An 11,727-nucleotide genomic window follows, 5' to 3' on the forward strand; every position below is an offset into this window, starting at 1 on the left:
ATCTTTTATACGTTTGGCATTATTATGTGCAATTCATTTTCTCAAAATAAGGTTTTTGCTGAAAGGCATCTTGCTGTCGCAGTCACACTCTTTCTTACATCTTAATTTTAGAAAAGTACTGCCATTATTTTTGTAGAAGTCGTGTTCTAATTTGCAAATGACAGTTCAGAGCAAATGTCAATAATTCTGTTCACTTTTATATTGTGTGCATCTACTTTGCAGAGTGGCGATAGATGTCCGGGAGAAGCTCGCCAAATTCTTTATGAATGAAGGCCAAGTTCCGTGGCAAGAGCGCATCGTCACTCGGGCAGGTCAGCGGGTAAACTGAAGCCTGAGTAAAGGCAGATACCCTTTATATCACTTGTTGTTCAAATTGTATTGTCAGTATATATTGTATTGTTCCTCCTTAAAAAGAACGGGACAGCGTTATAGCCTCAGTATGGAACTGGCATCCATCTTGATTTGCTTTATTCCCAACTTCATCCTTCTTTTCTTTCCTGCTCCAGCTCTCGTTCTTTTTCTTCTCCTGTCTCAGGGCTCGTACCACTTCACCTAGGGCTCATACCACTTCACCTTTTCCGGTTTCTTGTAATTACCCCTACTGGGGTAATATTTGCAGACTTTTCCAATTGACGCATATTCAACCAATCCACGTTCACCAGTGTACCAGACAGTCTTCAAAATTCCATTCTGGGTGGCTGTCTTGGTCACAGAGTAAGGACCGCGAAATTTGGCACTGTCATCTCTTATTCCTTTCCTCACTAATACGAGGTCGGTGACTTGAATGTCTGGCATGTCTGCTCGATGCCTCTTGTCGAAATTTTTTTTTTTCATTCATTTTCGGTATCTCTCCTCCTGTGATTTTTCTTGCCTCTCCTCAATGATCTTGATGTTTTTTAAGAGTCCCAACTCACGGTCTGCCTGCAAAATAGGGGTTTATACTGAAAAAACGCACTGTAGATTGCACCCAAAGCCACTTGTATAGGATCGATTATGATGTATCACGGCGGCTTCCAAAGAACATTTCCATCCACCAGGAAAACTATCGTACATCTTGATGTACTGTTTCACGTCCCGTATGGCACGTTCTGCCTGCTCATTCGCTGTGAGATGGTGTGGAGCACAGAACTTGATCGATATATTGTGATCCCGAGCCCATCTTGCTAGCTTTTCGCTCTTGAACGCAGGGCCCTTATCACATACTATTGACCGCGTAGTCTTGAACATGCCTTTTTCGAGGAGGCCTATGACGCTATTTGCATCTTCTTTTCCTGCTTGTGCCACGACCATCCTCGTGTATTCATCTATGGCCAGAAGAAAAGCTTGCGTTTTATTGACTCCGCCCGTTTCTTATTTAGTTTGGCAAATCCAAGTGAACTACTTTGAAAGGTACGTTCGAGTGGCAAGGTAGTATCAAAGCATTCGTGGGCTGTTCATACTTGACTTTGTGTACTTGACACACATGGCAGGAATGAACGTACTGACTGACATCTTTCTTCGTGTGAGGCCACCAATTTGTTGTAGGTGCATCGAAATCCGTTGTGTCCTCCAGATTCTGGGCTATCGTGGTACAAACAAAGGACTCTGGAAACAAGTGTTGATGGGACTTCATAACAACTTTCAGTAAAAACCAGTTGTCCGGAGCCTTCCAACAGCTTCACTTCATTGATTTGTTCGAATTTTTCTGTGTTGCTTCGTACCATCAACCTTGATAGAGCATCTGCATCGGTTAAAAGTGGCCCTGATCGGTGCAAGATTGCAAAGTCGAATTGCTGCAAGTAATTCACCCATCTAGCAATACGTCCTTTAGTTTGGCTCATATTCAAGAGATTAGTGAGGGCCTGGTGATCGGTGAACAAAGTGAACTTAGTACCTTCCAGGTACAAACGGAAGTACTCTGTGGCCTTCAGAATGGCCAGTTTGTAGTCGTGTAGTTAGTTTCAGATGGCTTAAACGTGTAACTGTAGTAACCTACTACAAGTTGCTTTTCTCGGCTGGATGCTTCAACATATTTTTGATACAACACTGCTCCAGTCCCATAATGTGAGGCGTCAGTGTTCAATTCAAAGGGTAAAGTGAAGTCTGGTAGGCATAGGACAGAGTCGGAAGAGATTCTGAGCACCAAGTCACGGTAGACTCTCTCACATTCGTCACTCCATTCAAAGGGAACGTCTTTATGTGTTAAACATGCGAGACATCTAGTTTTGACAGCAAAGTCCTTAATGAAAGTTCGGAAATGTCCTGCCCATCCCAAAAACACATGCAGTGAATAGACGTCATATGGTTTCTTCAACTGGGAGATCTTCTCAACGAACCCTTGTTTTGTGCTTTTGGTGTTCCCATCGAAGACTCATTTAAGAAACACAACTTTTTGTTGAAAGAATGCACTCTTCTTAAAATTTACCTTGAGACGTGCCAAGCTCAAGGCGTTTCACACCTGAGACAGATGGTCCTGATGCTCAGCCTTTGTTTTGGAGAAGACTATTATGTCGTTTAGACAGAAAACACCAAGGAATAGCTTTAGCACGTCATTCATGGTCTTATGGAACCATGCTGGCGAGTTTTTCTAACCGAAAGAAAGCCAGTTATACTCGTAGAGATCGGATGGTGTGATAAAAGCTGTGCACATTTCTGTTTCTTCGGTTAGTGGGATCTGCCTGCCGAATGCGGTCAAAAGTTTCTTCTTCCACTGACTCCAAAAGCCACCACTGTCTTCCTGAATGCACATTTCATACCACTTGAGCACAACACCCCTCAAGTAAAAACGCATGTTAGTGATTTTATCATCATCAGAGAGCCACCTGTTTTTTTTTTTTTAGTGGCATATTCATAGAACTCAAGCAAACTTTCTGGATTTGAAGAGATACCGTCGAAGGCATCAGGCTCTACGAATTTAGACTCCGGTTTCTCAGCATTCAGAGAGCTTATAAAGTGTGTCATTATTTTGTTCTGTTGCATAATCTGTTCATGTTGCAGCTGAAGAGCCTTCAAAACGAGGCTCACCTCTTTTGTCAAAGACCGTTATCCTGAGTCTCTTCGACGCGCTGGTTCAAGAACTAGGTTGTAGAAAATCGCCACATGCAAGTTTACTTTTACAGCACCTTTCCTTCCTAGTTCAGTAGGGTCCACAGCTGCCTTTCCCACAACCAGGTTTACGAGTTCTTCCGAGCAGAGCTCACGAGGTAGGTCCACCGCTGCTTCATCTTGAACTTGGTACTTCGAAAAGATGATCTTGTCCGTGGAGGTCTCGTCAACGAAGAACGTCACCCACATGTTGGCTTTGATGGCCCGCTGCGCCAAAATAATGTAGTGTTTCAACTTAAAAGAATGGAGCAGCATTATAGCCTCAGTAGGGACTGGCGTCCATCATTCCCAACTTCATCATACTGTTCTTTCCTGCCCCAACTTTTGTGCTTCTTCTTCTCCTGTCCCAAGGCTCATACCGCTTTATATATATGTACCTGTTTTTCTTAGCTAGGATCCTTTTTTTGTTCTTTTTTGTTATGTTGTATCTCGCCATATATATGCTTGTTTTTCCCAATAAAATTTATTTCTGAGTCAGCACCCGTACTGTGTTTATTCTCGTTGTTCTGTGTGCGCTGTATCAACCAAGATTAACGCGTACCTACTCACTCAAGCTTTCATTCTTATGAAGATGCAGTTGTTTTATTCAAGCAACAGTTCTATTTTATTAATTTGCATGCTCTGAGAGTCTATAGTGTAGGTTCACTTTGAACACAAATACATGATACTGTGTTTATCATACTATCTTAACAAAGTGTCTGAGCTAATGTATATCGTAACATAGTATCTTCCAGAGCTAATTGTTATTTATATACAACGTGACAGACGTATCCCAAATAAGCATTTGAGAAGCGCCGTTGATACTGCCTATCCATGCTCTGGCAGCTCATTTTAGTGTTAATCGGAGACTGTTAACCAGGAAATGTCCGGGCTTGCCTTTCTAGGCACTCACTGCCAGAAAGGCAAGCATGGAACACATTTTCTGCCTGTTGGTATCATGTAGCACAAGAGATATCTTTTTACCAGCTGGCAAGTGACCAATAAGCTCTCACGCACTACCTTAAAGAATGAAGTCTGCCATAACTAGACCTTTCCTACCAATTATTGCGACAAGGAAAACATTAAGGGATCATTTTTTATTGTGTAAAATGTATAGAAGCATTTCAGTGATGCAGTAGTGAAGTAGATGTATCAATGCTTCACTCATGTCTGCTGGTACTTTGTTCTTAAACATGTATTTCTCCGCATCAGTAGCGCTGCCACATTGCTTTGACATGAAGATCAGAATGTGCTATATATAGGTTTATGAGTGCTCCACCAATAGATATAAATGGTTTACTTGTGATTACTATGGCTGACCTTCTCTGCTATAGAAAAGTTTTGCACAAGGACTAATTCACAACTCAATTTTGCAAAACATCAATATGTTGAATTTATTCATATGTGAGAGAATCCATACGAATATCGAAATGAAGCATCAATGTGACTGCACAAATACAAAATATTGCACTGAAACACAATTGAAATCACAGAAATGCAAATGCTGTACTGAAACATAAATGTGACTGAATAAATACAAAATATTGCACTGAAACACAAATTTAATAAGATACAATGTGAGCTTTTTGTACTTAACATTGACACAAATGGCATACGAAAGGAACAATACAGTATTTGCATTTTACCTCTGACTTTTTTTTTTGTTTACGTGCTTTAAGTGCGACTATTTGACCATATAAATTCCAAATGTGCCCTGAAAAAAAAAGACAAAGAAATGCGAACATTGAACTGAAATTCAAATGAGCATACACAAAGACAACAAATTGGACAGATTTCGAAATCGTATCGATGTTGATGTTCCATTCGAAGCAGTTCCGAAGCTTGTACTTTCCATAATTCCCGTGGGGGGTACAAGCGCTCCTGAAGAAGCCCGCGTAGACACTAGTGCCAGATCTCCCTCTAAATATTACTACGGAACTCTCTGGTAGAGTACAACTTAATAAATATGCAGAAGCCTCATCTCGGTGACCAAAGCACAGCAGCTGACCATCTTTACCACTAAAGAAGCAGTTGTTCTCATGCACTTTTCATTTTCCGAAACCGGGTATCCCGGCCATCCAAACCATGACATCAGTCTAAATTTCACCCCCATTTGTGAAGGCTTGTGGCCTTTGAGGAGTAAATGCTACAGACATCTAAAGCTGTACCTGACTATATTGTTCGCGCTCTGCCTAAGCTTAGTGATGAGTGTACTGCCTGTGCAACAAAAAAGGTCCCCATCGAGGAAATCATTGACAGTAAACTCTAAACGGCTTATAAATAAAGTACACGACTTTTTGGAACGATTTCAAACAAAATACCAAACGCGCAGAGGGACATCTATAAAAACAATATTGCAACCTTAAAATGCAAACTTACATTTGTAGTTCTTTTGAAACAGACAAAAATGCCCGTGGTTTAAAACACATCTGAAAAGGAAGGCTCCTCACCAGGAAGAGGCTTCATCACAAATCTAATGGGACAAGGAGCTTCCATCAGCAAAATAAAAACAAGAACCCATCGAGGGAAGTATTCACTGACTATAAATTATGAATTGCTTATAAACAAAGTGGGTCACTTTTGACAACAATTTTAGAGAACATAGCAAACAATGTGGAAAATCGATAAAACATTAGGAAACCTTGAAAATTGAATCTATACTCGTGATTCTTGTGAAAACAGACAAAATTTACCCATGGTTCTCAAACGACAACAGATCAAAGCACTTTTGCAAATCTAGTAGGACAAGCAGCTCCCGCTAATCATAAAATCATTATTGCCAGTGTGTGAGACAAGCAAAAACTGGATTCTTCTAGTTTACTCAGCACTGCATACAAACCCTAGACAATTCTGGAGTGTTGTTGTAACCGATGGTTGCACACTAAGTTACGCTTATTAATGACGATATTGACATAATCAGATTTGAGCGATGCATAACAGCCACTAATAATTACTTCTTGACTGTTTTCACTGTCACTATCGGCTCGGAATTTGTTTTATTCCTACATCTGAAAACTAAACTGTGCAGTTGCCCGTCGGGCCATTCACTTTATCAGGTGTATCTCTGCATGTAAACCTGGGATTGCTTGTCAATGCTGCTCGTACCGCGATGGCGACGGCGTGGTTTACAAGCACAGATACATCAATAAAGAGGACGGAAAAGACGGTATAATGATTTGGTCGACCTAATTGACATTAGGTTGACATAATTTCGACAGAATCGCTATATGATGTGATGAATGATTTATAAATGTACGCTTGTCCAAATTTGAAGTAATGCTAGTCTCATAATTATGTACTTAAATTTCAATCCGAATCCTCTAGACATTTCATTTCGGCTTCATGTAGAAGCTTGTGGATCTCAAAAAGCACCTGTGAGCGCTTTCTCTTTGGTAATGCCTTGAGTTTGACAGCTACAAGGCTTCCAGCTATGTCGCACTCGTCGGGCTGCAGTGCTTCTTTTTTCTTTGCGATCGCTTGAATTGAGGTGGAGCAGCTGCCAAGAAGGTCTTTAATGCTCACATCCACGTCCTCACTGCGTGTTTTTCTCTTCCTGCAAAACAAATTTACACTTACCGCTAAGTGCCATCAAAATGTTTGCAAAAAGTGTGGAGGGTGTAATTACCGAGATGGTGTAAAATCTGTGGGTTTCCCGGTGGGCCTGCAGAAGAAACAGAAACAAAGCACAGATTAGAAAAGCTGTCGTGAAGTTCATATGCAAGTCTTGGCAGCTTAGTTTCACGTGTTGGCACAGAGAGTGATGCTAAGGAAAGGGAAAGAAACTGATTATTGCCAAGTGAGTGATTATGCCTGTAGAGTATAAGTGTACTAGCAACACAACATTAACAAAAACAGACAATTAAGTTGAATTGCGTGATGCAACCATACATTGACAGCAATACTACAAGCATGTGATTGCCAACCTGCAATAGGCAGTGCAAGCAGAGCATAGATGACACCTGTCCTACGCAAAAAATTGGAGGCTGCTCATGCAGGATGACTAAAAAGATATGTCCAAGCTGCTATTCATTTCTACAATCAAAAAAAGAATTAAAATGTGTGCTGCCAGTGTATTGTCATCATTTTTCTTGTATGTTATCTATCTCTTCTGACATCACAAATTTGTACTTGCTCAAGCATGATACCTCTAGCTTGAACAAAGCCTAGCAGATTTAATATTCAAAGTCCACATAGGCATTCTTACATTGAAGGCGTGGTTGGTGGCACAGCCGAGCAGTTGTTTATTGTCGTAGCCTGCGAAGGCCTGTAAGAACCGTAATAATGATACGTCAGTGACATCTCGCATACTGCATGAAGTCAAACATGAACTAGTACAACATGAAATTGTAATTATTAGAAAAAAGAAACAAACATTGCTAAATTTGCAGTGTATAAAAGAAACAAGAAACAGACACTTATCTAACCCATGTGATTAGATATTCATGAAAATCAACATACCGCAACTAATACAGTGACATATTCGAGCATCATTTTCATGATTTAAGAAAAAGTAGATGTGTCACTTGCATTTATATGTTACAAAAAACATGGTACGTCACACAGCCTAGTCACGCTACACTGTGGCTTTGAACATTCGCTTAGCTGCATGTAGGCTGATGCTCTTATGTGCACCACAATTACTGTCCAAGATTACAGTGTGTTGTTATTATTTCTTCCCACTATATTCTGAGATGCTTACAGGGTAAAAGGAGTTAACACTGTAAATAGTCGCTGTGTTTGCGCCTACTAGTGGAACACGTCAGTTATAGTGTATGCGGCAAAGGTGTATAGATATGCAGGCAACTGCACAGCACAAACTCGAATTTCATTATTGCATTCACGTTCTACTGCTTCCAGCATGCATTTTGCATACAGCTCCCCGTTACCACTGAATGAGAGATTCTGATAAACGCGGCACATTGTTTTCCATGTTATCATTCCACGATTAGATATTGACTGGTAGGCTTTCAGTTGCACTAAAGAAAACAGGTACCAAAAGACTTCCTTGGCAGTCCCTATAAAAGAGTTCTAGCGCATCTATTTGACGTAAAAGAACATGCTTATAAACTACTCAATGCTCCTCTCAGCATGTGGGCCAAATATAGCACTTAAAGCAGCAAGGATTCACAATTATGAGCAAAAGACAGCCACGATTTGCTTGCTGTGCCGTTAGCAAACTATGTTAGAGGTACAACTGTCACAGGCAGATTTTTGAATGCTTGTTTTGATTGGATATATAAAAACAGATAAAACTTTTGAAATGTGGCTTACCCTTCAGGGCATTCTTCTTCAAGGCACATCTCTCTAATAAAAAAGAAGTAAAAGAATCAGTATGTACCACTAGTGAAAAAGCATCTGTGCGTGTTGCTTGTTATTTTTTGGCATACAGTGTGGGAGTATGCAGATACTGTTTTTACAAATAAATATTCCAGATTTCTTCACGTCATTCTTTGAAACTTATGAAATGTCACAGTGATGTCCAAATATCGCAGCCTACTCAAGAAGACAGCCGGCACTACGTAGTTGTTCACATTCACCTGTTGAACAATTATTGTTCCTTAAAACTTCAGACAAGTTCAATAAAAGCTATCCTGCGTTTAGCTTAGCAGCTCAAAAACTTTACTTGTGAGCTGTGCCAACAGCACACAGGTTATAAGACAGAGAAAGCAGTTCTATTTCAATGTGCTTGGATTAGTAGAGAACTGCTTTTGAACACTGAAAAATATAAAAAGCAACTCACGGAGAAGCATAACAGAAGGATTCTTCACCCTCATTGGCACTGGCATAGCTGCATGTTCAGAGCCAAAAGTTAGCATATTTATAGCAACATAAGCCTGGAGACCAAACTTGGCCTACCAAGAAAACAACTTAAGGCACTTACATTCAGTTTAAAATGCCTTGTGCCATTTGTGGAGCGTCTTGACTGCTGCAAAGTAGAGAATGAAGTGTTGCAATGTTGCTTGGCCTGCTGCTGCTAGAGTAGCATGTAAGCTTACACCCATGCACACAACCCACAATGTCTCTTGCAGACACATAAATGTAAGGACTGTCTTATTATGCAAGAATAGGATATGTATTCATGATAACAAGAAAGAGTGGATGAAGTTTTATATTTACAAATCTTCAGATGCCTGTGGCATGTTGGTTACAGGCCTGAAAATGAGCATTTGCTGCATCAGAATTGGCACACATGATGAATTATAACATTTTTTGTTTAATATAATTTATTTTCATTTCATAAATATGATCATAACACGAGGGATATAAACAGTGTAGTTGGTACATGGGCGACACAGGCCAGTTCTTAAAAGAAGACATTTGCAATGCTGTCCTGACATATTTTAGAGTGAAGTAAGCTGTCTATTTATTGGCAGTAAAGCAGATGTGATTTATTTACATCCCTGTAGAGCTCCACAAAGGGACAGAACAACACTTGGGATCCTGTCCTGAACAGCCAGCTGTTACTTCAAAGCAAGCGATCACTCAAAGGTGGGGGGGGGGGGGGGGGAGGCGCACCCTCCATCATGTATCTAATATGTGTGCTCGCAACACTCACTCACAATTATGAAATGAGATGTGCTGTGTCTCGCGACAGTTGGCGTGCCCTCGCCGCCATTGTAGGCCTCACCGCATGACCCTACAGTATGAACCGATCTGTAGCACGAATTCATTGCAAAAAGTAGAATCGATAAATCAACGTACAACACTTAATTTACGTAGAAGCACTTTTCATGGCCTGCGGTGTTTGAAACAGCATTCGCACGAACGGCGGAAAAAAAAAACGCTCGGCTATGAGTCGTAAATAGTTTTTTAGCAGCACTTCTCGTGTCATTTCTCGTTCGTGTCTTCGTCCTAACGCTGCCCCATTCAATTCATTATCAACTAGCCCACCTTTCCTTATTCTGTAAATAGTTTTCTTTGAGCGACAGCTCGGGAACGTGCACGTCGACCCGGATGGTCAGTCAGTATTCAGGAGTCTCGCAGCAAAATCAAGATAGTCGGCAGGCATGAAACAGGTATCCTGCGTGCGCTGCAATATGAAACGGCACGTCATTGATCACTTACTTTTCCGCATAGTGAGGTGTCTGCCTCAGCATGCCATCAATAATTGCGAACAGGGGCCACTTAATTTTTCCATGATTGCCTGGCGCACCGCTCCGAGTGTTCGCCTCAACTCCCGACACGAGCTTCATCCACCGGTCCCTAATATTTTTAAATTTCATCATGGCCTGTGTTCCTGCACAAGTGAGTGAATAAAACATACAATTCACTCGCGCTCAACATGCAATGAGCCACGCAATCGCCACTTACCTGTCAATCCAAACATAGATCCTATAATATCCCATCTGTTCATTTTTGCTTGCTTGTCTTTATAATCGGGCATCATTTTGTCGTATAAAAAGGGGTACAGTCTGATCTCCTCTAAAAAGCGTTCGGTGTCCATGGTGCCGTTGTCAGCGTGCTACAGAAAACGACGGCGCGAGAAAAATGACAGCCGGAAAAAAAAAAGAAAACAAGCTCCGTGCGTTGCTATGGCGACTACCACGCACGACGCTGATTGGCGATGAGGGTGGCGATTTGGGCTTGTTGGTATGGTTGCATGATGATGGATGGTAGCGCAGACAACGAACACGGTTGTTGAAAGTTAGCGCTGTGTTGTGTCTATGTGCCTTCTCTTGTCCGTGTTCGTTGTCTGCGCTACCATCCATCATCATGCTGATTGGCGCTTTGCTTGGGCGGCGGCGGCAGAAATAGCGCAAGGAGCGATTGAGTCGGCGGCAGAAATTTCTCGACGCTCGGCGAAAGAAAGAGAGAAAAGCGGTGCCTCGCGAGCGGCGCGCGACCTTTTTTTTATTTCTCTATGGCGCGGCGCCGCCAGTGTGTTCGTGCAACGCATCACCGTAGGGGGCCCCGAAAAAGGGATCTCTCCCGGTGAACGAAGGCAGAGGGTCGTTGAGAGGGCCGTACCCCGTGCTGTTGCAGCCGTCCGCCTCGAACGAGATCAAGTCCGTCGCCGTAGGATCGAACAGGAACGAGCGCCTCGAAGGGGTCTGCTCTGAAGCCATGCCGAAACCAAGTTGGGTGCCAGTTATGTTGAGATAGGTTTGCACAAGGCTTACCTACTAAGCGCAACCGTGTAGAGATGTGACGTCCTCCACTGCCGCTGCGTGCGAAGACGCTGCGGCCGGGTTCGTCGATTTCTCCGGGCACGGCGCAGAAACCACGCATGAGACAGGAAAACAAGAACAACGGGTTTATTAACCCAAGATGCAGCACAGTGCGACACTCGCGGGCTTGCAGGCCGTATAGGAAACTCCGCAAGTCTGAGCAAGTACGCTTGCCTAGGGCGCGACGACTCCCGAACAAGGGCCGAAGTTGAACGCACGAACGAGAAGCCGCCTGCTAAGCAGCGCGTCAACCTCTCGTGAAGTCCTGAGAGCATCTGCCGTGACGGGAGAGTCTATTTGCACCTCAACAGCTCGGGGTCACGTGACCCAAGTTGCAACGTCACATATGACGTCATTGGTTAAAACGATCGGCTTCAACTGGCTACGTCTTATTGTGACTACGTCTTGTCAAGCGACTCCGAGGTCACGTGATAAAAAAAAATAAGGAAGGCGCGTTTTGTTGTCATCACGGTTCGTGTGCACGAGTTCCAGTTAT

General features: G+C 42.4%; 2 protein-coding genes across 3 annotated transcripts in view; one reads left to right on the top strand and one right to left on the bottom strand.

Moving 5' to 3' along the window:
* Positions 1-3,561, top strand: part of LOC119178727 (uncharacterized) — a 38,257-nt gene extending 34,696 nt beyond the window's left edge. The window contains exon 7 of the mRNA XM_037429963.2: positions 223-3,561. Within this exon, the coding sequence (XP_037285860.2) occupies positions 223-328 (106 nt within the window). The 3' untranslated portion in view covers positions 329-3,561. The remainder of the gene's footprint in view (positions 1-222) is intronic.
* An 870-nt stretch (positions 3,562-4,431) lies between these two features.
* On the bottom strand, positions 4,432-10,646 carry LOC142772025 (uncharacterized). 2 transcript variants are annotated; one of them, XM_075874177.1, is made up of 8 exons: positions 10,375-10,646; positions 10,129-10,300; positions 8,945-8,989; positions 8,804-8,851; positions 8,335-8,367; positions 7,268-7,327; positions 6,689-6,724; positions 4,432-6,616 (listed from the first exon to the last, which is right to left on the bottom strand). In XM_075874177.1, the coding sequence occupies exons 5-8, from the start codon at positions 8,361-8,363 to the stop codon at positions 6,370-6,372; spliced, it is 372 nt and encodes a 123-aa protein (XP_075730292.1). In that variant the 5' UTR covers positions 8,364-8,367; positions 8,804-8,851; positions 8,945-8,989; positions 10,129-10,300; positions 10,375-10,646; the 3' UTR covers positions 4,432-6,369. The 2 variants fall into 2 exon arrangements, with proteins under 2 accessions (XP_075730292.1, XP_075730243.1); XM_075874128.1 differs by lacking the exons at positions 8,335-8,367; positions 8,804-8,851; positions 8,945-8,989; positions 10,129-10,300; positions 10,375-10,646 and having other exon boundaries at positions 7,268-8,317.
* Positions 10,647-11,727: the final 1,081 nt, after the last annotated feature.

Source organism: Rhipicephalus microplus, chromosome 1 (assembly GCF_043290135.1).
Source record: "Rhipicephalus microplus isolate Deutch F79 chromosome 1, USDA_Rmic, whole genome shotgun sequence".
In the NCBI taxonomy this organism is placed as follows: Eukaryota; Metazoa; Arthropoda; class Arachnida; order Ixodida; family Ixodidae; genus Rhipicephalus; species Rhipicephalus microplus.